At 35.4% G+C, this 26358-nt stretch overlaps 1 protein-coding gene across 1 annotated transcript in view; it reads right to left on the reverse strand.

Annotated features, from left to right (window-relative positions):
- Positions 1 to 1370: 1370 nt before the first annotated feature.
- The window catches only part of LOC149579644 (centromere protein X), a 46283-nt gene continuing 21295 nt past the window's right edge, over positions 1371 to 26358 (reverse strand). Inside the window, exons 4-6 of the mRNA XM_089786279.1 lie at positions 2680 to 2719; positions 2044 to 2097; positions 1371 to 1840 (exon numbers count right to left, since the gene is read on the reverse strand). Of these exons, the coding sequence (XP_089642405.1) occupies positions 1737 to 1840; positions 2044 to 2097; positions 2680 to 2719 (198 nt within the window). The 3' untranslated portion in view covers positions 1371 to 1736. The remainder of the gene's footprint in view (positions 1841 to 2043; positions 2098 to 2679; positions 2720 to 26358) is intronic.

Below are 26358 nucleotides of genomic sequence, written 5' to 3' on the forward strand. Positions count from 1 at the left end.
TTCCATAACCATAAATATATGTTGCAAATGTGTTCTAAACAAGTGATCGATGGAATTGAAGTGAATTCAAGAGAATTCAGGTGTCCAAGTGGAAAAGTAGAATGCATTTTTTATTAAATGCATGTTGTGAGTGATATGAGGTAGTGAACATTGTTGTTTCAGGCTGGTTGTGTGCCCAAGAGGCCTAGAATTGCATTTGTCATTGGAGATAGTGAACATAGGGTATTTGGCTCCCTTGTCCTAGTATTTTATCTCAATGTTTTGGTTCTCAGTAGTAAACTCAGTGCGTTCAACTGGTTACTTGCATGCAGTATTTCTCCCAGTTTTTGAGAGGAGAGACATGGAAAAATGTTTCAATTACAGAAAAACAATCCAAAATTTTTGGAACAGCAAAACCTGGCTATTAAAATAACTTAAATTGTTAAAAACAATCAAATTTTGAAAGTAAATACAATGTGCTACAATTGTAATGCCAATCCTCACCCTTTATGGTTTTTTGGAGATTTTCTTAGAAAGTAAAAAATTTAAGCATCAAATGGAGTAGGTTTGTCCAATCCTAAAAAGGGCACATCCCTTTGAATCCCTAGGATGTTTGAGATGTTCGGGACATCACTCAGATCCCAAGGTACATTAACCATAGAACACTAGTCATTTTCTCTCATTTTACATTCAAATCTAGTTTATTTAATTGCCTAAAAGCGTAGATCTTAATTCATTCACTTTGAATTCTAATGTTGATAAATATTGTATAGCAAAACCATCATAGTCTACAGATCATTTAAGTTTCATTAGGGAGACTATCTCAAGACTTTACTAACATGGTTATGCCACTATAGAGCAATAGCTGCCACCCAATGTTGATGTTTTTGCAGAAAAACTAAGTTACCAATCCTGGTTCTGATACAAGTTTGGTTTTGGGTTCGGGTACAAAGGTTCTGCTAAACAAAAAAATCCTTGGGTTCAGGTTCAGAGCCACACACGCACGCACACATGTTCATATATTTTTAAGTATACATATATGTCATACATGTTCAAAACACCAAACATATAACAATAATAAGTTAGAAGTGTGATACACATAAATCAATAATTGCAAATAAAATTTTAACTGAAGTACCTCATAATATCATATTCATAGTTTGCAAAAGTCTCAAAATGTCATTTACATGAAGAAAAATCAAATAAAGCAATATTTTATATTTAATTTTTATATTCATCTTCATCGTGATCATAGGCATCAAGGTCAGCATTTGGTTCAACTTCTTTTGAACCACACTCCATTCCCGGAACCATTAGGCATGGAATGTGGTCATAAGTGTGGTCATACCCATGTTACCATAATAATAAATTAGAAGTGTGATGCTCGTAAGTTGACAATTGCCAATAAAATTATAAATTAATACCTCATGTATCATATTCATAATTTCCAAAAATCTCAAAATATATTTGCAAATGGACTTTTTAGAATGCAAAATTGTTTTGAGGCATGTGGAGCCCATTTTATGGCATCCGCAGCCACAGGCATACCCAGATTACTACCACAGGAACCCAGCTTGAACCTAGAAGAGAACCAAACCTTAACCCAAACCTGATAGGAACTGGAACCAGAACCCGGCATCAAACAAAGAAACCCGCTAACATAGCAGAAAAAAGTGTTTGGAGTGTAACTTAACAAGCATTACAAATTTTGAACAAATTCAGCTATAAGTCTGAGTGTAAATCTTTAAATGGCCAATTTAAAAATCAAGAAGCAGCTGGGGTAATATTCTCTCAAGGTGTGTACCCTCGATTTGAGTGATCCCTTCTGCTTCGGCTACTATAGCAGTACGTTGAACAGCCTCTAAGAAGCAGAAAAGAATTAATTTGAGCAACTAGTAATATGGAAAACTTATTTCCCTGCAGAATCAATAATAACTTTCTATTTTGATAGAATTGCAAAGTTTAATAAGAACAAACACATATCGCAATTTAATGAAATCAAATATTCCAAAGTCAGTTAATTTTTTCCCAGATTACTTAGCAAATTCCTATAACCACATATACCTGTAACAAAAAGCCTCAGAAGTTCACAGCTCAGCTTCAAAGCATTGGCATTCACTGCATCCAAATATGAATTAGATCCTCAATGTGATAATTAATATTTTACGATTCATTTGTTTAAACTTTATATTTCTCTCACAAGCTAAATGAATTATTAATTTATTTCCTTCTTGTAGATCCTTTAAAAAATGGCACATGCTTGGACTAAAACTACCTTCAACTAGCATGAGATGCTAAATTTTGCACTCAAACTACTTTCAACTAGCATGACATGCTAAATTTGCATGTTTTGTGTGTGTGTGTGTGTGTGTGTGTGTGTGTACTCAAATTTATGCATCAGAATTAAACTATTATGTTAATGCTGACATAAAACAGAAACCATAAGTTAGTTCATCAAATCCATTTTGGTTATCTGTCAAAGGAAAATATGATAATGGTTTAATATTATAACATGAAAGGAAGGAGACTTTTTCCCTTCTCCCTAATAAGGATAGTAACAGAGGATAGTATCTACCACATCTTTGACCTTATTAGAAAAGTCACTATCTTTGAATTGAATAATTTGTCCTGATATTCTAATCAAATTTAGGAAGTTGTCATGGACAAACATGGAAAATAAATGTGTTGTAAATGCAATACCTATAGTAGCTCGACTCTTTTTCAATGCTACAGCACCAACCTGTTGCAGAAAATGATAACTAGACTACGTTATTGGCTGCCCACTAATAAATAATTACACCAAATCATTTCTAAATATAGCCAAAGAACATATGATGTTTAAAATTAGATCATAAACAATCCTGCTTAATTGTGCATATATACCTACCCAGCATCTTAAGTGAAGAAAATAGATTCATAACCTACATGTTATCATCATTAGACTGGTTAGGACAGAACATCAAATGTAATGCTCCCTTGTATGCTTTTATTGCACCCATCTATGGTCCTTGCAAAGTTTCAGCTCATAGCCAAGAGCTTGCATGCTAAAATTGTCAAGCACCTTCAAATTGTGCCTCTACTAAATAAGTTAATTTAACAATTACCATAATGTCCTTTTCACCCTTATTGAGTCTCTGATCCAAAAACTTGGTATAAGTTGATCTGATTTGGAAGCTATCAAGACAGGACACTTGAGAAAATGTGAAAATTTAACTGCAGCAGTGTTGCAGGTTCTCCTCCAGCAATGTTCCAGGTGTTCACCAAGCTGCTTCAGGTGTTTGCTTGAATGTGTTTACCGTACAGTGTAAAAGGATACTTATCGCATGTAGTATAGTAAGATATAACACAGAACAGATACTTTATTCATATACGCAATATGCACTCCAATGTTTACAATATGATTATGATTACAATGATTACCATGATGATCCAAATTCCCTTCCGGATGGTGTACATATACTTTCCCAAAGGGGTGACTCAACTGTCACATGCCCTTTCGGATACTATTCTACCCGTCGACTACAATATAGAATTTATCGACAACAAACACAATACTTATTCCTGCAATTGGGGGTCTACTCAAGCAATTTGCCACCTTATTCGAGCTTCCCTTCTTATGACGAATGTTGAGATGAAATTGCTGAAGATAGGCTGACCACCTTTGATGTCTATCATTCTGCAATTTTCCTTGTGTTTGCAAAAATTGAATGGGTTTGTGATCTGTATGTATGATAGTTTCCTTGCCTAGAATACAATGCTTCCATCGTTTGCAAGCTTGAAAAATGACATATAATTCCTTATCATAGGTGGGATACCTACGTACTATATTGGATAATGTTTCACTATGGTAGGCAACTGGATGTTCATGTTGCATGAGGACTGCTCCTAGGGCATATTCTGATGCATCAATTTGTATTTCAAAAGATTGTTGAAAATCAAGAAGAGATAAAACTGGTGCAGAGCATAACCTCTGTTTTAACTCCTCAAATGCTTGTTCATGAGCACCTATCCATTTGAATTTTGCTTGCATTCCTCCTCGTAGTGACTGATTTAGAGACCAAGACAAATGTGAAAACCCAAGCACAAATCTACGATAAAAATTAGCCAACCCCAAGAAGCTACGCAACTCAGTGAGATTCCTTGGAGAAGGCCAGTCTTTAATTACTTGTATCTTTTTAGGATCAACATGAACAACCTCGCTATCAATAACATAGCCTAAATATTTAATACTTTGATTATACAAAAGAGCACTTTTCCTTGTTAGCATAGAGTCCATGGTCTTGCAAGGTAGAAAATACTTGTTCTACATATTGGAGTTGCTCTTCCCAAGTTTTGCTAAAAATGAGAATGTCCTCTAGATACACCACTACAAAAGAACTAGTGAATGGCCTGAGTACATCATTCATCATCCTCATAAATGTGGCTGGAGCATTTGTGAGGCCAAAAGGCATCACCAACCATTCAAACAATCCCTCCTTAGATTTAAAAGTAGTCTTCCATACATCTACTTGATCAATTGGCACTTGATGGTAACCTGATTTTAAATCAATTTTTGTGAAGAATTTTGCCCCTCTAAGCTGGTCCAATAGATCATCTATCCAAGGAATTGGATATTTGTTTTTGACAGTGATCTTATTTAATGCTCTATAACCAATACAAAGTCTCCACACTCCATCCTTTTTCTTTGCAAATAATTTTGGGCAACCGCAAGGAGATGCACTTGGGCGAATATGACCCTTTTGAATCAGCTCTTGTATCTGCCTTTTCATCTCATCATTTTCTAACATAGATCTACTATATACTAGCTCATTCGGCAATGGTAGCCCTAGAATCAAATCGATAGAATATCTAACCTAGCAGTGTGAGGGTACTCCTACTGGTAACTCAAACACATTTTGATAATTTGTTAAAAAAAAAATCCATTGACCTTCGCTGTTTTGTTGTGATGGACATGGTGGTATGGGAATTGCATACCATTTTGTTTTCTTCCCCAAGACAAATGATTAATAAGACAAATGTACCAGTTTGGGCAATCAATCTTCCACATTGTTTTGCACTAATCAAAGATGCAGAGTGACTAGGACTTACCTCTTGTATCCGATACTTTTGTTCACCCAATTTGATTACAACACTTCGTGGCCTAGATTCATACACCCCATGGCACTGATACATGTAAGGTTGTCCCAATAAAATATCACACAAGAGGAGCTACATTGCAGATCACCTCATCTTTGATTGGTTTTATGGAATATGAAATACAACATTGCTTGTTTACTTGAATGTCTTGCCCTTGGCTTACCCAACCCATAGAATATGGTTGTGGGTGTGGTGTTATCTTCAAATTTAGGCTTTTTACAGTTTCTACAGATATCAAATTCTTTTGGTTACCACTATCAACAATAAAATGCAAAGCTTTTCCTCCTACCAACATTTGTGAATGAAATAATCTCTCTTCATCATCCCGAGCAAATACCTTTGCAATGGCCACTGTGGCATATGGGTCAGCCTCAATGATTTGTTCATCTTCCTTTTGTTTTCCAAAATCTATCACCTCGTATTCAACAATTTCTTCATGGGTTTCCATCATTAAATTCTTTATAGTTTTGCAATCTTTAGTGTTATGAGGGGGACTTTGTGGACTTCACACTACATACCTGATTCTTGGCCTATTTTCTTCACACCCCATGTCTTATTTGCTGGTGAATTTGGAAATGGCTCCATGGCCATTTGTTTCCCTATAGGTTCATTACCTTCACCTTTCCATTTGTTGTTCATTGGACTTTCCCTCCTCCCTTTCTGTTTGAACTTCTCAATTTTTGATGCATATTTGAAAGCACTAGACAGTGTCTCTATATTCAAGAAATTCATTTCAATCTAGATGTATCTATGAAGGCCACTCTTATACTTCAAAACGCGATGTTTTTCCTAGTCCTTGATACCAAGCTTCATAGAAAGAGAATGAAATATGTTAGTGTACTCCAAAATTGATTGGTCTTTCTTTTGTCGAAGTAATTGCCATTGCTTATATTTTTGTTCATAGGTATCTTCAGGGTAATATTCTTGTTTTTTGTGCTCCACAAAATCTTCCCATGTTGGTGTACTATCCAGAAAATCCATGCTCATCTTGTGCTACTTGGGCTTCTTTGGTTTCTACATAAACTTTCCATGCCAACTTCACACAATTCTCAACTTTGAGGAGGGCGAAGGTGAATTTTTCAATATCTGAGAAATTATTAACACAAAAGTACCTCTCCAATTTCAACAACCAATCCTCAACAACGTTTGCATCAATTTTCCCTTGAAAAGTTGGGATATCAAAATTTACCTGTACTTTAAATGGAGTTTGTCCGCCAAATGTTGAACTCCTTGGATTGGGTTGCGACTCTTGTTTTCCCAACATCTGTGAAAATTGCTTCATCATTTCTTCACGTTGTTTCTTTAGTGCATCTTCCACTAATGTTTTGAAGGATTCTTCCATCCTGTCAACTTGTTGTTTTGCCATTTGCGATCAAGCGCGTCTCAAAGGAAGATAATCTAAAGGATCTCTCGTAGCCAATCCCAACCTTTGGTAAGCTAACTGCGTACAATGGGATGTACAGAAGTGAACAAGCCCTGATACCACTGATCCAAATTATGATTCCGGATTACAATACATGGTGTGATACCTGCAATATTGTTAATTCTAATGCGAATAAAATTATTTCTAGAGAACAGATTATGCAAGCCAAAAAGTGGTTCATTTCATTCAACATTCAAGTTTATACAAGGTATGATGAATTTGAAGGGCCACCAACATCCCTTCAAAAAGAAACGAACAGTCCACATAATGTTTATTACAAAATAAAATATCAAAATTATGAAAACTATTAAAAATTTATTTTAAATTTTAAGTCTACTTGTAGAAGTCATAACTTTTAGCACATAGCTCGAAAATGTACGTTGCTTACACCGTTGGAAAGATAATCCAATTATCTATCTACAAATTTGAAGTTGTTGGAAGCTTTTAGGGCCTAGAAATGCCCCAAAGGCCTCTAAAAATGCAAATTACCAAAACATAGAAAATAACAAAAATTCAGATTTCGATATTATCCCATTTCTACTTCTGTCAGCCTCCTCTAGATCATCATGGACCATGTTCTGATCAAAAACGCCCTAGTTTTGGGCAAGTTACACCATCAAAACAGCAAGTATTTGGATCAAGGTAAGTTTCAAAGTGTTACCAATCCTTCCTAGCTTACATTCAAGTCTTTTAAATCACTTGATGTGCTTTGGACGCCATTTTCTAAATTCTTTGCATGTTGCACATTGCTTGGTCAAAACGGTTGCTAAAATGATGCAATTTTTTGCTCTAGCTTCCTACACTTGGCAAGCTACAAATTTTGACTCATCTGTCAAGATTCAAAATCTATTTAGCACTTCATCTTGCAATCTTTCTAAATTCAAGAAATATCTTTGATTGCATTTTCAGATTTTTCACAACTATTTAAAAAAAGACTTCCTCTCTTGCCTCTTGAGAAAAAGGTTTGGTTCCTTGTTATTTTTCTTAAGTCATTGGTATATATATTTGTTTTTGTTTGTTCTTGCAAATCTTTGTCATTTCCATTTTTTGATTTGCATTTTTTTTGTATATGTCAAGTTGCTCCTATCATCTGTCTTCTTCTCCAAGTTGCATGTGCAAGGTTTCATTTACTTGCATATACAGTCAGGTGTAAAATCTCGTTCTCAAAAGAAAGACAAGCTCGCTATTTTTCTCACATGCGAATGCAAGAGAAACTCCACCACCATGCATTCCATGGACCTCCATATGGCTGCCCTATGGTTGAAGTTTCTCCCACATACTTGCCAGATAGAGTATCACTTTTTGCACTTATTAAAACATGCTATGCTCAATGTGTTACTCATTCTTTCCCCTTATTCACTTAATTTCAAGTTTGCTGGCCGTATATGCAATTTACTTCAAAAACCCATTTTTGAACATTTTATTCAATTTTTAGCCCTTTCAAGCTAAATCCCTTTGCCCATTCGCTCTCCATAATCATCCCATACACTTTCCCTATACATTGTCCAAATCCATGTTTTTACACATCAAAAGTGAGAAATGGACCCATCTATGCTTGAAAGAACACACGTTGGTTTTTCTGGAAACTCAATAACGACAACATGCATAACCCTAGACATGCAAAGAAGAAAGAGGAATGCGAAGCAAGAACGATCACATAATGGAGCTTACAATGAGATGAGTGAACGATTGAATGCATAAATATTTCAAAACGGAGATGAAAAGAAACAAATGTGTTTTTCAATAGACAATCACCAATACACTACAAAGCAAGCAAGGATGCATATTCATATTCCAGTTCGAGATGCTTCCACCAAACTTGAGCACAACAGTCGTAAAACATTGGGCGTTTTGTAGCAACATGAAGACTAATAAAGCTTGATGTAATAGAATTTGTGTCTTGTAAGGCACTTAGAATATTTTTTGTAATTGACATATTACATCTGATGGAAAAACATGATGTAATTGCATGTGATAGTATCACGTGCAAAGTTGTAACATATAATCAAGTTGCAATCGCATTAGGCATGCAACTTTGAATAAGTCAAATTAGTTAGTTCGAAGTTTGTTAGAGAACAAGTCAAAGTGGTTGAGAATTTGCCCTTTCGTCTCCACTTTTCTCTCTCTTATTTTCCTATATAAAGGAGGGAGCTCATTGTAAATAATCATCTTTTCGAAAGATAGAAAAATTCTATCAGTTTATATGTACACTCTAAGACTTTGTGCTTGGATGTAGATCTAAATTGCTATCAATAAAAGAGGCAACTTGCTTTCAAATTTTGCGTTGATTCAAGGTGTTATGTGATGACATTTTCTGGACATTGATTGTGAGTTTTGGAGCTTTGATCAATAGGGATTGAATTTAATAGTGCAGACTTTGAGCTGCCTGTTGCATGCAGAACCAATTTGAACTTTTGAAGACTTTGTGCTACAAGAGGACAAATTGTAATAGAAAGTAGTGATTGTAATCACTTAGATCGGAAGACTTTGGGCTTCAATTGTAAGTGTTTTTATTGAATTTGAGGGTATCTAGTAAAAGACTTTGTGCTTTACTAGTTATTCTACTTGAATCTTCATTGAAGACAAGTGCAGGAGACTTTGGGTTCCTTTTTTTGTTTTACAAAATATAAAAAGTAAACAACTGCCCTAGTGTTGTTCTTACATCAATTCTAAGGTCATTGGTATTATCGTAGCAATAAGGCACTTTTTGTTAAGTTGGAACGTTAGAGTTGTATGCAAATCATTCATGAAAAAAGAGAAATTTGATCAAAAGAATTATCATTTTTGTAATTTCAGTTAAGTTCCTATTGAAGCCACCTAGGGTAAGAAGGGAGCCTCCCCTAATGCTATGAAGACAGATAAATTGCATGAAATGTTGCCTAAAGTCACAATTTTGTAAGTTGTAGTCAATGACGTAAAAAAAATTTAGCCAACAAAATTGTTGCAGTCGAATTAGGATCCATGAAAGTATGATCTCTAAATATGCTTAAACTTTCCAAACTGATAAAATGTATGATCAAAATTGATTGAATTAAATATGCATGCAATGGGTCTGGTTAAGAGTTGATATACATGTTTATTTATTTTGCCTTAAGAACTTAAATAATTTGGTGTAATAACCCAAATCAAGCTCAAACAAATAGAACTAAGGAGGTTCACAACTAGATGCTTCACAACTACAACTTTTGTTTCCAAGAAATTTCACCCGTAATTATTACAGAATTAGAGCCAATTTCCTCTAATCCCAAGAACCTCTTCTAATATTGTAATCAGATTTTGCAAGTACAAAATTCTCAAATTATGACTTCACAACTGGAAATGAGATTGAGATTCTTAAAGATTCACCAATTTCAATACTGAATATCGAATTGACATTTCTTAACAATAGCTAATACTGAAAGCTATAGCAAAATCTTATTAATTCAAGCTAATGCTGGCACAATATATGAAATGAGACTAGTGTGAGGAACCTATAAATAGCTTCCTTTAATTAATTGCAGGCCCTGAAAATGTATCTGCAGCAGCCCAGATATGCAGAAATAAATAACGAATAGCAGCACAATATTGTCATTTAAAATCTAAAGAGTTACATGCCCAGAATAGAGATTTTATGGTATTCAGATTCAGAAATAATACCACTCTAGAATGCAGTTTGAACAACCCAAATAGCAGAAATAAACGTGCCAAACAGCAGACATTAATGTGGCCTTTGACAGGACTTTTAAACTACTGAAATCCAACGCCTGCAACTAGAAATCTAGGCATGTGAAGAGCCAATGAGAACTTACAGCAAAACTTTGAGAAATGATGCCAAACTCCAGACCCTAGGTGTACCAAAGCATGAGATTTTCTTTAGTTATCAGCCCTCTTCTCAATCAATGGCAAAATATAGATAACCTCAGCAAGGGCGACAAAATTTAGTACCTCAAAAAGCCACAAAGGCAATAAAAGAAAATATATATTCAAGCATGTTTTTCTCAACAAATGGACTTGTATTTATAACCTCCAAATTCCCTTTTGTTGCCAAAATATAACGTCACTCAAGAAGTTTCACCACACAACATTAATTAGAAGCTTCCTCTAAATTCTTTCACTTGACTTGGCTTAACTAATCAATAAATGGCACTTTCCAATGATAACTCAACTCCCAACTTGAGTGAAATTATAAAGTTAAATTATAACTTTATAACAAGCCACTAAATAATTATTAATAATTTGGCCACTAAAAATATGATTTCTCCCAAAATACTCATCATTTAAATATGTCGTCTGAAATAGGAGTCATACCTATTATTTCCCCATGTGACCAAATGCACTTTCCAAAAATAGAAAGGGTCCATCTCAATCAACACCAACTTACCACAAATAGTAAGTACACAAAACTAAAGCCCAAACGAAGTCTAATCTGAGCCAAACAAAGACCAATCTGTAGTTTACTGAAATGTGGAGAAGATAAGACCCTTCCAAGCCAAGCCTCTGCTATAGAAGACCCTCTATCCACAATAATTAGCCTACAGGGATAACAATAATAGGCTAATCCCTAAAACTTAGATGCCGACAAATTGGAGACATTAAATTTGGGGGAAGACCCAAAACTATATGCTCTTATATAGGTATAAAATAATATGCCTCTGAGATAAAATGAGGCACGTTCACAATGTGTTGATAATCTTAATGTATGCCATGTGACTTTCTAATATCTATATAAGGCCTAGGTTGGGCAAAGAAATTATGACTATGGTAAACAGAATTATTCAAGATTTATGGATGGCCACACCCATGATCATCAAGGATGACCAAGCATGGTCAAGATTAAAGGTGTAGGTTGATATCAAAGGATTGTGGGAAAATACATGCAAGTCAAGAAGTGAAAATTGGTAACAAACCAAACATTAAAAGAAACATAAGCAACTTAATGGTAGATTGAGTCAGCTCATGGTGGGCAATAGGGTATAGTCTTGTTTGTCAAGTCGAGCAGTGGCTGATAGGTACAAAGTGCCCATGTAAATCCTTGGTTAGGGTAGGTTAATGGCAAACTTGTTTTTGTGACCACTATAGGTAAGGATAGCTTGCAGTCGAACGGATAGGTTGATGGGAAGGACTCTACAGTCTAGTCAGTTGTATAACTAACACTCTAACACCAAGATGCTCAAGTGGCAGGACATGGTGGTTTCCCATGTTTGATCCTGCGCAGGGTAAGGCCATTCTCAGATGAGAATAAGAGGGGACACATTTGGTCCATGGTTGGGAGGTTAAGCCTCTGACAATGCTTCTCCTCTCTGCCTAATGCCAAGACTTGCACAAGACAGATCAAGACTGCATTCTTACCCTTTTCGGTCAGCAAGTATTTTCCTCTTTATGCTTATTCATGTTCAGTTAGTTACGCAATTATTATGTGATTGTTGCAATTACTTCCAAATTATATCGAATAGGAAATGATTTCTCTCGCTTTCATTATGCAATGGTTAGTTATGTTGATAGTTTATAATTGCATTAGTTAGATTTTGATTTCTCTAATTCATTGGTTAGTTAAGGCAATACCAAAAATTCAGTTGATCTGCTATAACTATTAATCATGTACATGTGAATATGTATATCTTGCTTACTTGAATATTAAAAGAATGGGAAAATATAAGGGTAGAAAAATTTGATGTTACATCACCATCGTGCGGGGATCCCAATGGAGAGGTCATGGAGGGCTTCAGCGAATGCATGCAAAGGATGGTATCTAACATTGAGGTGTGAGATCTCATTGTAGCCGAAATGGAAGTGTATCAAAATGCAACAGGCAAGTTATTCTCCTCAGACATGGCAAAAAGAGGCAAACAAACTCAAACCCTAGGTACAATATTTGGAATTTGGAGTCTTTCACATGCATGATAAGTAGATAAATACTAAGTTACAAAAACTTGTCCTCACCTTGCTTTCGAGCTCCTTAATATTTATCGTGTAGATCCCTGGCAGTGAAATTGCAATGGAAATGTCTCAAATCTGCAAAAACTTGCCCTTCGCATTTTATGTCAACCATGTAGCTCATCTAGTTGTGAGCGCAATTAAAGCTTATTTGAATCCATTCACACAAAGAAGAGGAACAAGTTGGCACAAAAACGCCTAAGTGACCTTGTCTTTGTGCAATATAACCTTAGTTGTGTGTAAGAAAGGTAAAGTCATCACCAATTGAGCCACTAAATCTAGATGACATAGATCCTTTTGGTAATTGGACAACACAAGAGTAGCCTCCATTGTTCACAGAGGATGACATATATGATTTGGAGAGGCAACCTATGGAAGAGGAGGGTTTTGCACCAGGACTAGACAACATTCAGGAGGAGGGCAATGAGAATGAGGACAGTGACAGTGAGGATTCAGTTGATGAGGAGTCATTGACAATGCCAACACCAGCACTATCTACATCACAGTGGACTACTAACACTATAGCCACTAAACCCCCTCCCTCTCCCATAGTTTTTACTATAACTACTAGGAAGGGAGAGGGGAATATGTAGACTAGTTTTATATTTTACTTGACATTTGTGTTTGCCTATCTTTTAATAAAGACACTTTGTTGTTGTTTGCTTCAAAGTTTAGAGTCTCTAACTACATCAGCATTCCACATGAGGATGCAATTTCATTACTTATTGTCTTTATAAATAAATATATCAGCTTGTTTGGTTTGTTTACTCAATTGCTAGCTCAATGGGAGCATCTATTTATTGAATTTTACATAAAAATGCATTTTCAATTAAATCTAAGTCATTATTAAAATTCTTGATATTTTCCCAAGAAGTTACCAATTTAACTCCAATATTTGTCGAGGAAAAAAAAAATTGCCTCGTCTATAAGTACCAAAGAACGAGATTTTGAACTATGCCCTTTGCAAATAATAATTTAGATCAGCCTGTTAAAGCTTTCCCAATGAACAATTAATTACATAGGTCCATAATAAGGCATACAAGCCTTCATAAGCATAATACAACAATTATAATAAGTTTCCTACACGTTATAATGAGAATATTACATTTGCCACTACTACATGATACCTTTTCTCAACAAAGTTGGTTTCCAGTAAAATATACCACACATTTCACACTAGCGACCTTTCCAAAATAATCTAAATGCTTCCTACTCTCGAAGATACGCGCACGAACAAGTCTTCTATCACCTTCTAAGCTTGCCAAAAATAATCCTATTCGTCAATAAGATATGACCAAAATGTCTAGAACTATCTCTATCAATGTTCCTTGTTCACTGGTCTATTAGCAGTCTTCACCAAACAATCTGCAACTTTACCAAATCATCACATAAAACATAGTAAACATAAATATGATCTCTATACTCATTCTACTGCACACATGTAAGCTCGCATAAATAACTGTGTCAACCATTAACTTCATTGATCTAGTAAATCACCTGCGACATACAGAATCTATGTTTGTCATGCATAAGAACATATGATGTTTTGAATGACAAAACTTGTCATCAATACAACAACTCTGCAACTCATCCAAGTGACAAAGGCCTCAGTTCCTAACAATATGCACATTTGAAATTGATTTCATCAATTTCATGTGAATATGAAATGTAAAAATTATTCTAATTTCAACTAGATTCTTCCATTGTAAGACTCAATTATACGTGTTATCGAAATGAAAAGAACTAAATCTTAGGTTGTTGAAGTTTATCATTATAGGTTTCAACCAATCGACATGCTACTATAGTAAAAGCCGCAGTCACCTGGAGAATGGGAGACTTGGAGACTGGTACCAATATCGGTACGGCTGAACTTCAAAAACAAGAGACAAGGATACTTGGAGATGGCAACTTTTTTTAATTGAATTTAATAATTTCTAGGATATATCACAACACAAAGATTTGACAACAAAAACAATGGAAAAGTTTAAGTTTGAACATTAAAACCATTGAATCGAAATATCAAATCTGAATCAAATAGTTTATAACTCACATTACATATCTGATTTCTAAGTAATATGTTCATATCTAAAATTCAACAATATATAGCTAAAATTCTGTCATATTCCTATTTTAAGATAGAATTTTAATAATAATTAGATAATACAATGTTAGTAAATAAATAATGAAAATAAAGTTATATTAAAACTAATACTAAAATATAAAAATAGGAAATTATTATTATTTAATTTACATTATCAATAAAATAATATTTAGTATGATATTTTAAATAATTAAAAAATAATAAAATCAAAATAAATAAATAAAGCTATTAAACTAAATACAAGAGACAATATTGTAAAAAGTATGTTAAACTTTCTAAAAAGAATTTAATAATAAATAATAATAAACACAAATAAGTAAATAATATAACATAGAATAATATAAATTAACTAAATCTAATGAAAAGTCGAGATATTTAACAAATAGACAGGACTCCTTAAAATCAAGATTTAAAAGGGAGGAGAGTTCATTTTAGAGAGGGAGAAAAAAAGGAGGAGAAGATAGGAGTTAAAAAGAGAAAAATGGAAGAGGAAAGTAATATGAAGAAAATAAGGAAGTGACTTTCTGAAAAGGATTTGTACCATGAAAGGTTATGACTTTTGGAAAAGAAGAAACAAAAGAGCCACATGGACCTAGCAAAGAGGGAGGTAAGAAAGGTATGTTTATGGATTATATTTGTTTAATTATGTTTATGAATTTATTTATATTCATGAATCATACTTGTGGATAATTTATGCATAAACATATGTATATGTAAAGATGGAATTCAAAATGGATAACATGCATGACTTAATGGTTAATGGTTTACGATCAAGAGAGACCCTTTTTAGGGAATAGAGTGATCTTAATATGGTTAATAGCTTAAGATCAAGAGAGTCCCTTTGGGAAGAGAGTGATCTTGCTATGGTTTTAAGGTCAGAATATTCCGTAGATTTTAACATATGCATATGTGTCAAGGGCCCTGGATAGAGAATGTCTCTTCTAGGAAGGACCTTAAAGGGAGCACTTCATAAAAGACGGAGAAGTAATCGAGGATCTAAGGATCCTCAAGAGGGTTATCGATCCCAATGTGGAGACCTCCTTAAGGTTGGGTTAAGAGGGTAGAATAGTGAAATATATTTTATTATTGTATAAATTCTAACATTGGTTTTGCAGGTATTATTGTCCTTACTAGTGGGGACATTACAAATTCAATCCCCCAACCTTGGTTTGTTTGTGTGCGCAATTCATAGATTTAGTCAACTAAGGCTTTGAACTGCAACGTGCAACGTCTAGGCTTCCAACAGCAATCAATGATGGTTACAACAAATATTTGTTTTTAACATGCCTTTTTCACTAGAAACACCATAAAACATCGCAAGATGAAATCTCCAGCCATTCTTGAGGTCTCTAGGTGCACATCAACTCACAGAGACCCATCTCAAAGGTGTAGAGATGCATCTCCCAACTACTCTAGTAAAAGGAAATGTAGTTAATTTTTTAATGTTATGCTGTTTATTTTTCAATTGTAAATAAAATTGAATTTATTATGGAAATGATCATGTCGAGGAGAGCCACCTTGTCTACTTGACAAGGCACACCATAGAAAAATTATCAGTTATTTACACCAAAGTTAGATTGTAAATTATCATTCGAAGCTATCATTTGGAAAAACTCCCTACAGAATTGCTATGTTTTTTGTTGAAAGTCTCCATTCTTGCTTCCTCTACATGCGACACAAAATGACTAGCTATACAATTTTCTGCCATTAATAGAATTCAATTTTCTTCAATCGTGAAATCTTACAAGGCTTGGTACCACTCATTAAATAACTTGAGTTTAAACTCCCTTAATGGAGGGATAATTTCAATCAACTATTTATTTCTATCATTATATTTATATTTATTTGTTGATTTCCTTGAAGACTATATTTAAGTATTAGTTTTGTAAAAATCCATGTTACAGTGTTATAAAATTGCACCTTGTGTAAATATCATTGTGTGATGAGTCAAAACCCAAAATTCCACAAAAACATCCCCATTTGTCCATCTCCCTAATCCTTTTTTTTTATGGATTCTTGACCACGCAACCTGGTTAGCACAAAAAATGTGCTAGCCACTATGATATTCGCTAGCACACGTTAGTCCTGGGAATTTTCCGACATCCAATGAATTGTTGAGACATTACAACTAACACCCCTACGGTGTAATACCTCTTACCTCCACCCATCGACATCAAGAATCGTTAGAGTGGCTCACAACTTCATCTTTGAGCCTCATTTGGTCTCTTTTAGGCTCATTTCAAACTCAAGCTACACATCTCTCACAAATTCTTCACACTCTTGGGCTCACTTATGTTTGGACAGCTTCCATACAACTTCTTGGCATTCACAGCATTGTAGCTTCATCATTCTTGTTAGTCTTCCTTCACTCCATTGAGCTCCTACTTTGTTGCTTTGAAGATAAGTTTCTCACTTTGTAATGTCCCCACTATTAGGGTTATCGGTTATCTTGGGACAAGTAATAGCTGCAAAACTATTGTTAGAATCATAACAATAACATATCTAACTATACTATTCTACCCTCTAATTTAATCCTAACCTTAATGATGTCTCTAGATCGGGCTTCCTCACCCTTAGCTATTTCGTCATCTTCTAATGGAGCACTCCCATTGAGGTTCTTCTTGAACGGGACATCCTCTATCCAAGGCCAATCACATGTGCATATGTTGACATCATCAGAATATTATGACACATCAATCTCAGGCATGTCGGTCAGATGGAGATTCTATCAATCTCACATACCGACATTATAGAGATGATAAGAATCTCAAGCATATCAATCTCACATACTAGCATTATATAGATTCCTTAATCTTAGCTATGTTGGTCAAATGGAGAACACCAATCTCACATACCGATATTATAAAAATTATACACATAATTGTGTCTCTGATACTCACACTATCAAAATTAGATAAATCTTCCATCATAAGAAGTTATGTTTATTTCTTTATAAAATATCAATATATCTTTTTATTAGTGGTCATAATTTAAATAAACATCTAATTATTATTCTTTCAAACAAATATATGTTAAAGAAACTAATATAATACTTTCAATATATTTTGAGATGAAAAAAACATAACATAATTTAATTATAAAGTAAGTCCATACCTCTTTAAGCATTAAATTTGTTGTCCTTACCATATATTTTGGTTGCCTCCTTACTCCTCTATTATAAATGTCAAAATGGAGATAATTTAAGTTGTTTACTATTTCTTGTATCCCATGTGAAGTCTTTATCTCCCTTAAATATTGGTGCACATAAAAGACAAGTCTTCTAAACCTATTATTGCTGCTCTCCACATGAGTCTCCTCTTTATTTCTCCTTTCATTTTCAGTGGCCCATAATATATGACTTCTCATGACTTTTGTAACATACCAATTTTCCTAATCAAGTTTCAATCTAGAATTAAACTGATTTCCTAATTCACATGACTAAGATTTCCAATGGTTGTTAAAACTGAATTAAAATCTATTTACAATGCTGAATTTACCAAGAATACATAATGAAAAGATAACAATTAACTAACTCAATCAACTGAAAGTAAATATCATATGTAATCATTTAACTACTTTTAATTATTCAACTGAAATTAAGTAACAGATGTTCTTGAAAAGAAATATCTAATTTAAGTGAAGTTATTTGTAAAAGCTAATTAAAAAGTAAATAACTTTCATCTTGAAATGAAATAACTAAACATTCAGAGGTGAAATGAACATACTGTGAATATTGTGAAGCTTCTTTTATTACTTGTCCAAGCCCTGGCTTTGGTGAGAGGAGAAGTATTGACATAGGCTTAACCTCTCAACCGCGGACCATTACTTATCCCCACTTATTCTAATTTAATAGAACGGCCCTCCCTACCCCGAGGTCAAGCTTAGGATGTTCATTAATCCAACCATTAGAGTATCTAGGTGGGTTGAAGTCCCAACAGTTATTCGACAAAATAACTGAAGCGTCTGGACAATCAACAAAGCGCACTTGTTCCGGCAAATCTGCCTAATTCCACCTTGGCCAAGGATTTCAAAATGTGGGTCGTCAAACCTGATCTCCACCACTCGGCTTGACAACATACTTCATCAGTGGAACATGCATGAGCTAATGCATTATTTATTTTATTATTTATTTGATTCTGATGTCATTCTTGTTTTACATGTATCTCTACACCTCCTCACCAAATTCAGGCCATCAAGCCGGTGATTCCTTGGTGCCTTCAGATTAACTTCACTTAGATACTTTACACCTTCTTCACCATATTCTAGCATTTTGCGTGGTCAACTCCTTGGTGTTTTGGGTTCAATATCTCAATCTCAATTATCTAATATTATGTCAGGTTGTAAATGATTTTATATGAGATGATTGCTTTCAAAAGAAAAATTCAGAGAGATTACATAATCGGATATCTAAAAGAAAACAACAGACTTGAGTAAAAATCATTGCTATGTTATTACATATGGCAGTCGGCAGATTTTTCAAAGAACAGAACAGATTTTGAAAGGAATACGACAAGCTTTTATCATTGTCTTATATCACAAGAAAGCGACAAACTTTAAATAAAAAACGATAGGCTTCAAGCATAGATCGTTGTCTTATATCACAAAGGAAAAACGACACACTTTTGCAATGAAAAATGGTAACTATGTATAGTTCGGGTCTTACGGCTGGCTTTAAGATTGAACTCAGCATTCATAACAGCAAATGGAAGCATAAAAGATTACACGAGTTTAAATGGATTTCTTACATGACTCTCTGTCACCAATATCTGAGAAGTGCCTATGCTTGAATAATCCCGCCTATCTTGCTCAGAGACGTGCAGTAGATGGTATTGGTTTGAGTCAAGGCAAAATAATATCAAAACAAGGTTCAGTCACCACAATAATAGCTAACAAGGAACTCGATTGCTTAGGGATTGAGAAGCCGATCAAGAGTGTATGAAAGAATGCCGATAAAACATAATAAAGATTAAGCCTGTCTCTACAGCTACCTTTAGTCACAAGATCCAAATCGAAAGTCTTTCAAAACGGCTAGAAAGAAAAGAGAGAAAGGAGGAAATAGTGAGAAAGAAAGAAGATGAAAGGTTTTTTAAAATTAATATTATTTTATTATTGTTTTATTTTCTCAACTATGCTTATATGTACATAATGATAAGGTGGCATCATTGGATTAATATTTTTGATGTAATGATGTCATTTTATTATTATTTACATATGACCATATTTGAGAACATAAGATGATAATTAAATAATATTAATATTTGATAATTCTTAAGGGTAAGAATTTATGTTTATTTTACATTGTTTTATTATAATATTTCACATTTTAGCTCATGCGGTTCCACCATGAAATATGTTGCCAAGTCCTAGTAACCTTGCCAAGATAGTTTTAGGTCAAACCTGTCAATTCTGATGATTGAACCATTCGACCATCCCCTTCTGATGACCTCGTTTCGCAATACTTTCCCTCTTTCTTCAATCTTCATCCTGTAATCATTCAAAACAACATTCTCGCCAAGACATCAATTCAAGATTTATAAATTGCTAACTCGAAATCATCAAGTGACCGTTAAGGATTTCATTAATGTCAAAATAACTAACTTTACATGCTTATCATATATGTTCAATGGCTATAATTAACTGACTCAATTTCACATGATCCTGAATAAATCGATACAACAACTATAATTAACTGACTTACTTTCATATGATAATTAAATCAATACAACAGCTAAAATTAACTAACTCAATTTCACATGATCATGAAGATATAAACAATGGCTATAATTAACTAACTCAATTTCACATTGTTATGAAGAAATAAACAACGGCTATATTAACTAACTCATTTTCACACGATCATGAAGAAATAATTGATTCAACGGCTATAATCAGTTTAAAATTTTAGGCCAAAATTTGGGATGTAACAACTTTTACAGTTATTCTTTGATGCAGTGCAAGGCAGGAGAATCCCCAAAGGATATGTCCTAGCCCCCATCAAATAACCACACAACAGAAACACAACAATAATGCAAAATCTGATACCAAATCACAACTCTTATTCATAAAATAACTAATTGCATGCAATGTGTCGAGCTATAAGGCCTTCACAATTAGGGCCAAATACAACAGCAATTACAAAACCCTTCTGCAAGATCCAACTTACAATCCTAATTCCAGCTAGTCCAAATCCACAATTTGGTAGAAACCTCCCAGGAAATATTAACTTGTGCTTACAAACCCTCCAAGCAATCTCCAAGTTTTCAAGCCCCAGCTACTAGCTCTTCAAAGTTCACATCCTCTTCTCCAAGATGGATGACAATTACTAAAAGACTCCACAAGGCCCCCTACTTATACCCAACTAAGCCACAAGTCAACACAGTTCATTACCAATTAAATTAAAACCCTTACATTAAATATATGTTGAGCCACAAGTCAGCTACAACACAAATTAAATACCCAAAGTCGGCTACAACACGAATTAAACATTAAAAGTCAGCTCACTGACAACTCGGCACCACAAGAACCAAGACCAAGCCAAGTGACAGAGAAACCAAGCCGAGCATCAGCCAAACCACAAGCATTGCCAAGCCCCCAATACATGCCAAGCAACCAACACATGCCAAACACTACAGTGAATGTCGAGCAATTTGTATCTACCGAGCTCCAATACATGCCGAGCACACAGAAGGTGTCGAGCTCCAACAACGACCGAGCCCCCTTCAATGACCAAGCTCCTCAACCACAACTATAACCTTCAACGATCGAGCACCACCGTTTGGTGACCGAGTCCACAACTCCTCACCAAAATACCCCCAACATGCAGGATTGCAAGAAAGTCCAGGATGCTCCTACATCATTCTTCAACTTGGTTTGATTGTATTTGTAAGAATTTGCCTAAGGCAATAATTCAACACCAAGATCAAGAAGCTCAATAGATAGCACAAGAGAGGCTAAATGGTGATCAAATGAGAATCTCAATAATGATCAAGATGATAATGAATATCAGATAAATACACACTAGAAGTGTCTGTATATAAAGGCAACTAGAATGACTAGGAGTCAACAAAGAGATAAACATCACAACTAAGCACATGTCCACCAAGAGTGTATTATCCTCCATTGAGCACAGGAGTTTGTGTGATGATGAGAGGATAAGTTTACATAGGTGTATCTCATAAAGAGATGTTGTAGACACCATGTGCTCAAATAAGTTGCTAACTCCTGTATTGTCAACAAGACAACTCATATGTTTATGTGTATTCCTAAGTAAACTTAAGTGTAATAATAATTAATTATTTACACTAACACCCCCCTTAAGTGCAACTTAGGCGAATGCACTTAAGCTCACTAAAGCTAAATGCAACATGCAATGTGGGTTCCGACTACTAGGCCATGTTAGGTACCCATGTACAAATGCAATGCTCTACATACAATGCTATGCAATGCAATGCAATCTCTTTGAAAATGGAGAAAGAGGAAAAACCTCGTGGGAAAAACGCTCCCCCAAAAAGAGAGATAAGTACAATAAAGGAGAGAAGAGTCATGTGACCCACCCTGGTGAAAAATCCCGCAACCCCAAGAGATCTTGCAAATGAAGATGCTTGACCTCAGTGAAGGGCTTGGTGAAGATATCTGCAATCTGCTGCTCTATAGGACAATACTGCAATGCAATGACTTGCTCATGAATCAGCTCTCTGATGTACTACATATGAACCTCAATGTGTTTTGTGCGTTGATGTTGCACTGGATGTTTTGAGATTTCAATGGCACTCTAATTTTCACAATGTATGATTGTGGGTCTAGGTATGTCAAAACCAAACTCCTTCAGAATATGCTGTAACCAAATAGCTTTTGTAGCCGTAGTGGCAGCTCCTTGATACTCAGCCTCAGTAGATGAAAGAGCAATAGTGTTTTGCTTTTTACTTTGCCAACAAATGGGGCTGGAACCAAGATGAAACATGTATCCTGAAGTGCATTTGCGAGAATCAAGATCCCCTGCATAGTCTAAGTCTGTATAACCCACTAACTATAGTCCAGTACCAATTGAATAGCATATCCCATATGTATGTGTACCCTGGAAATAGTTTAAGATGCATTTGGCTGCCTTCCAGTGAAGTTCATGTGGCTCTTGCATAAAGCAAGAAACCATGCCAACTACAAAGGATATGTCAGGGCATGTATGTGTCAAGTAGATGAGACTTCCAACCAATTGTCTATACAAAGTAGCATCAACAAGTGGAGTGGAACACTTTGCTTCTAACTTAACTCCTAAAAGAAATGGAGTAGATGCAGCCTTGCAGTCACTCATACGAAATCGAGCAAGTAGATCAAGAGCATACTTGGGTTGCGATAATGTGATCCCTGATGAAGACTATTGTATTTCAATACCAAAGAAGTAATGAAGTAGACCCAAGTAGGTCATGGAAAATCTGTCGTACAAAGTAGACTTGACACTATCAATGATGGATGTTGTACTCCTTGTAATGATTAAGTCATCTACATAAAGCACAAGTAGCAAGTGAGAATCATCCTGGTGAAGAATGTAAACATTCGAATCTAAATGACATTTGGTGAACCCTACTAAGAGAAGGAAAGAATCCATCTTGGCATACTAAGCTCTTGGAGCTTGTTTTAGTCCATAGATAGACTTTTTCAACTTGCAAACCAAAGTAGAATCCTGAATGAACCCCTATGGCTACTCCATATAAATCTCTTAATAAAGATCACCATTCAAGAATGCACTCTTCACATCCATCTAATGAACAACCCATCTCTAAGTTGCCGCTATAGCTAGTGTCAAACGAATGGAGTTCATTTTTGCAACTGGGGCAAAGGTCTCAGTGTAGTCAATACCAGGCACCTGAGAGAAACCTTTTGCAACAAGTCTTTCCTTGTACTTATCCACACTTCCATCTACTACAAACTTGGTCCGATAGATCCACTTACACCGAACCAATTTTCTTCCCTTAGGAAGAAAGACTAAATCCCATGTTTTGTTTCTTATAAGAGAATTGTATTCTTCCTCCATTGCTTTATCCAATTTTGGAATTCATGAAGCTTCTTTGAATGATTGAGGATTGGAAGCAACTGCAAGATAAGCATGAGGGAAGGAGTTGTATTGTGATCCTTGCCAATGGTCCTGCTGCATCCAATGTCTACTGAGCCCATTTAGATCTAGTGGAAGAAGATGTAGAAGTAGAAGGGATTTCCTGAACTTCATCTGTCTGCTGCCTTTGTTTGCGTCATGGACGAACATCTTCCAAGTCACTGTCATCATTGTCACTCTCTTCAATAAAGGAGGAAGGAGGAGTTGAAGAAGTAAAGCTTGGACAACTTTCTTCAAAGTGGACACTCCTCTCATAGAAAATTTCATGTGTCTTTGGATCCACCAATTTGTAGGCTTTATGAGAGTCTGCATAACCAACAAAGATGCAAGGTTTACTTTGAGGTTCCAATGCCTTGCATTTCTGTGGAGGTATTTGTGCCCATGCTGGACAACCAAAGACTCTAAAGTGCTTTACAGTAGGTTTCATTCCATTCCAAGCTTCAAAAGGAGTTAAACCATCCAAAGCTTTATGAGGAATCCTATTCTAGATGTAGTTTGCACAATTCATTGCTTCAGCCCAAAAAACTTGATCAAGAGACTTATGTAGTAGCATGCAAGTGGTCATCTCCTTGAGGGTTCGGTTATTCCTTTCTGCAACACCATTTTGTTGTGGAGTGTATGGTACTAAATGCTGAGGGTCAATTCCTCTTGAGTACAAAAATCTATAAGTCTTGAGTTCACATGCTCCCTTCTATTATCTGTTCGAAGAACCTTGATGGCTTTCTCTAACTACTTTTCTACTTAAACCTTGAAGGTAAGAAATCGTGCAACCACTCCACTCTTATGAGCCATGAAGAATACCCAAGTATAGCAAGAATAGTCATCAATGAAGGTGAGTGCATAGCGAGACTTTCCAAATGATGGCACTGGAAATGGACCCACCACAATCACTATGAACTAGTTCAAGAACAGTTTGTGCTCTCCAAGACTTCCCCTTGTCAAACATTTTTTCTAGATGCTTCCCAAGTGTACAACCTGAACAAACATCTTCTGAGAACTGGACTTGACGTAGACCATGAACCATGTTCTTGCTACTAAGCTGTTGAAGATACCTATAGTTGAGATGTCCAAATCTCTCGTGCCACAGTTTGCTTTCTGTATTCGAATGAATCAACAAGGCTTGTGCATTAGATTTAGGCACAAAGGAAGAGAAAGTGTAAAGCGTTGAATCATGTTTAGCTTCACCTATTGCAACCATAGAATCATCTTTAATACTTTTCACAACAACTAAATCTGGAAGAAATTCAACCTTGTTTCCACATCCATAGTGAGTGATTTGGTACACTGAAAGAAGGTTGGAGGTAAGATTAGGAACATAGAGAACATCCTTGAACGCTCCACTTTCCATCTTAACTTCACCGTTTCCTTCAACTTCCACTTTGGTATCATCCCCTACAAAGATGTGAGGTACCTCTAAAGGTGTCATTGAAGAAAAATCTCTCTTTGAAGCCCCCATGTGATGTGTGGCACCTGAGTCAATAATCCATTCCTCCTGACTGACAATGTGTGTGAGTAAAGCTTGCCCTTTGCTCTTAGAATCTGAAGATGAAGAGCCCTTTTCCTTATAAGCATTAGGCAATGGAACATTGTGCTTCTTCATGATGTTTTTCAATTCGTCAATCTGCTTGTGATAACACTGATGTTCAACATGACCAATTCTTTTACAATAGGCACACTTCTCCTTTTCCTGATTATTGTCCCCCTTTTTGTTAGTATTAAGAGAACACTTGCCTTGTTGTTGATTTGATTTAGGTGGTGACTTTTCTGTGTCCCCTTGTTTGTTATCTTTCCTCTTCTTCTTTTCACCCTTGCCTTTGTTTGAACTTCCACTAGTTGGAGTTTTGGAGCTCTTATTGTTAGCCACCAATGCCTTAGACTTTGAAGACTTGAGAATCCCCATTGTTATCAACTTAGCTTGTTCATTTTCTAACAACTGGGCATATTCATCAAAAGTGAGTTTCTGATAAGAAGCCCCTAAGGTTGTCTTTGAGGTGTTGAAAGTAGAGACAAATGTGGAGTAGTCTGATGGCAGCTTATTCTGAATTAGATAAATCAACCTGTCATCCTTAATGGGACTACCACAATCATTAAGTTTTGTTCTCAACTCATTCACCTTAATGATAAAATCCTGGATGGAATAAAAGTTCTTAGGATCTAGGGAGATAAGTTCATCTTCAATCTTGTAGACATCCTCCTCAATCACTTTCTCATATAGCTTTTTAAGGGCATCACAAGTTTCCTTGGATGTATCATATTTTATGATCTGATAAAGGATCTTGTCATCAACCCCAAAGGATTCCTAGGGCTTTTCTATCTGCCAATTCCCAAGCACGGATATCATTTTGAATTACATTATCACCTGTGGTTTTGAGAAGAGATCCATCGACATATTGAGAAACTTTTTCATTCATTAATTCACACCATTTTTGAACTAACCATGTGGCATAATTATGTGGTGTTAATTTTGGAACATTAATGTTTCTCATAATGCAAGGAAAGAAAGATAATAGCAAGAAGAAAGGAACACAACACCAAGAGACACCCCCACTTTTCACTCAATCAAAGAACCCGCCCCCCCCCCCCCCCCAAATGAATGCTTTAGCCACTTTATACTTAGTGCGATTACAATAGCCACTTGCCATTTTAGGGCATAAGTGGACTTTTGATTTTGTTGCTTACAACCTACTCTTGGAGTTCAAA

The sequence above is a fragment of the Cupressus sempervirens genome, chromosome 1, assembly GCF_028749045.1.
Source record: "Cupressus sempervirens isolate cs-2001-9-10 chromosome 1, ASM2874904v1, whole genome shotgun sequence".
NCBI classification, from domain to species: Eukaryota; Viridiplantae; Streptophyta; class Pinopsida; order Cupressales; family Cupressaceae; genus Cupressus; species Cupressus sempervirens.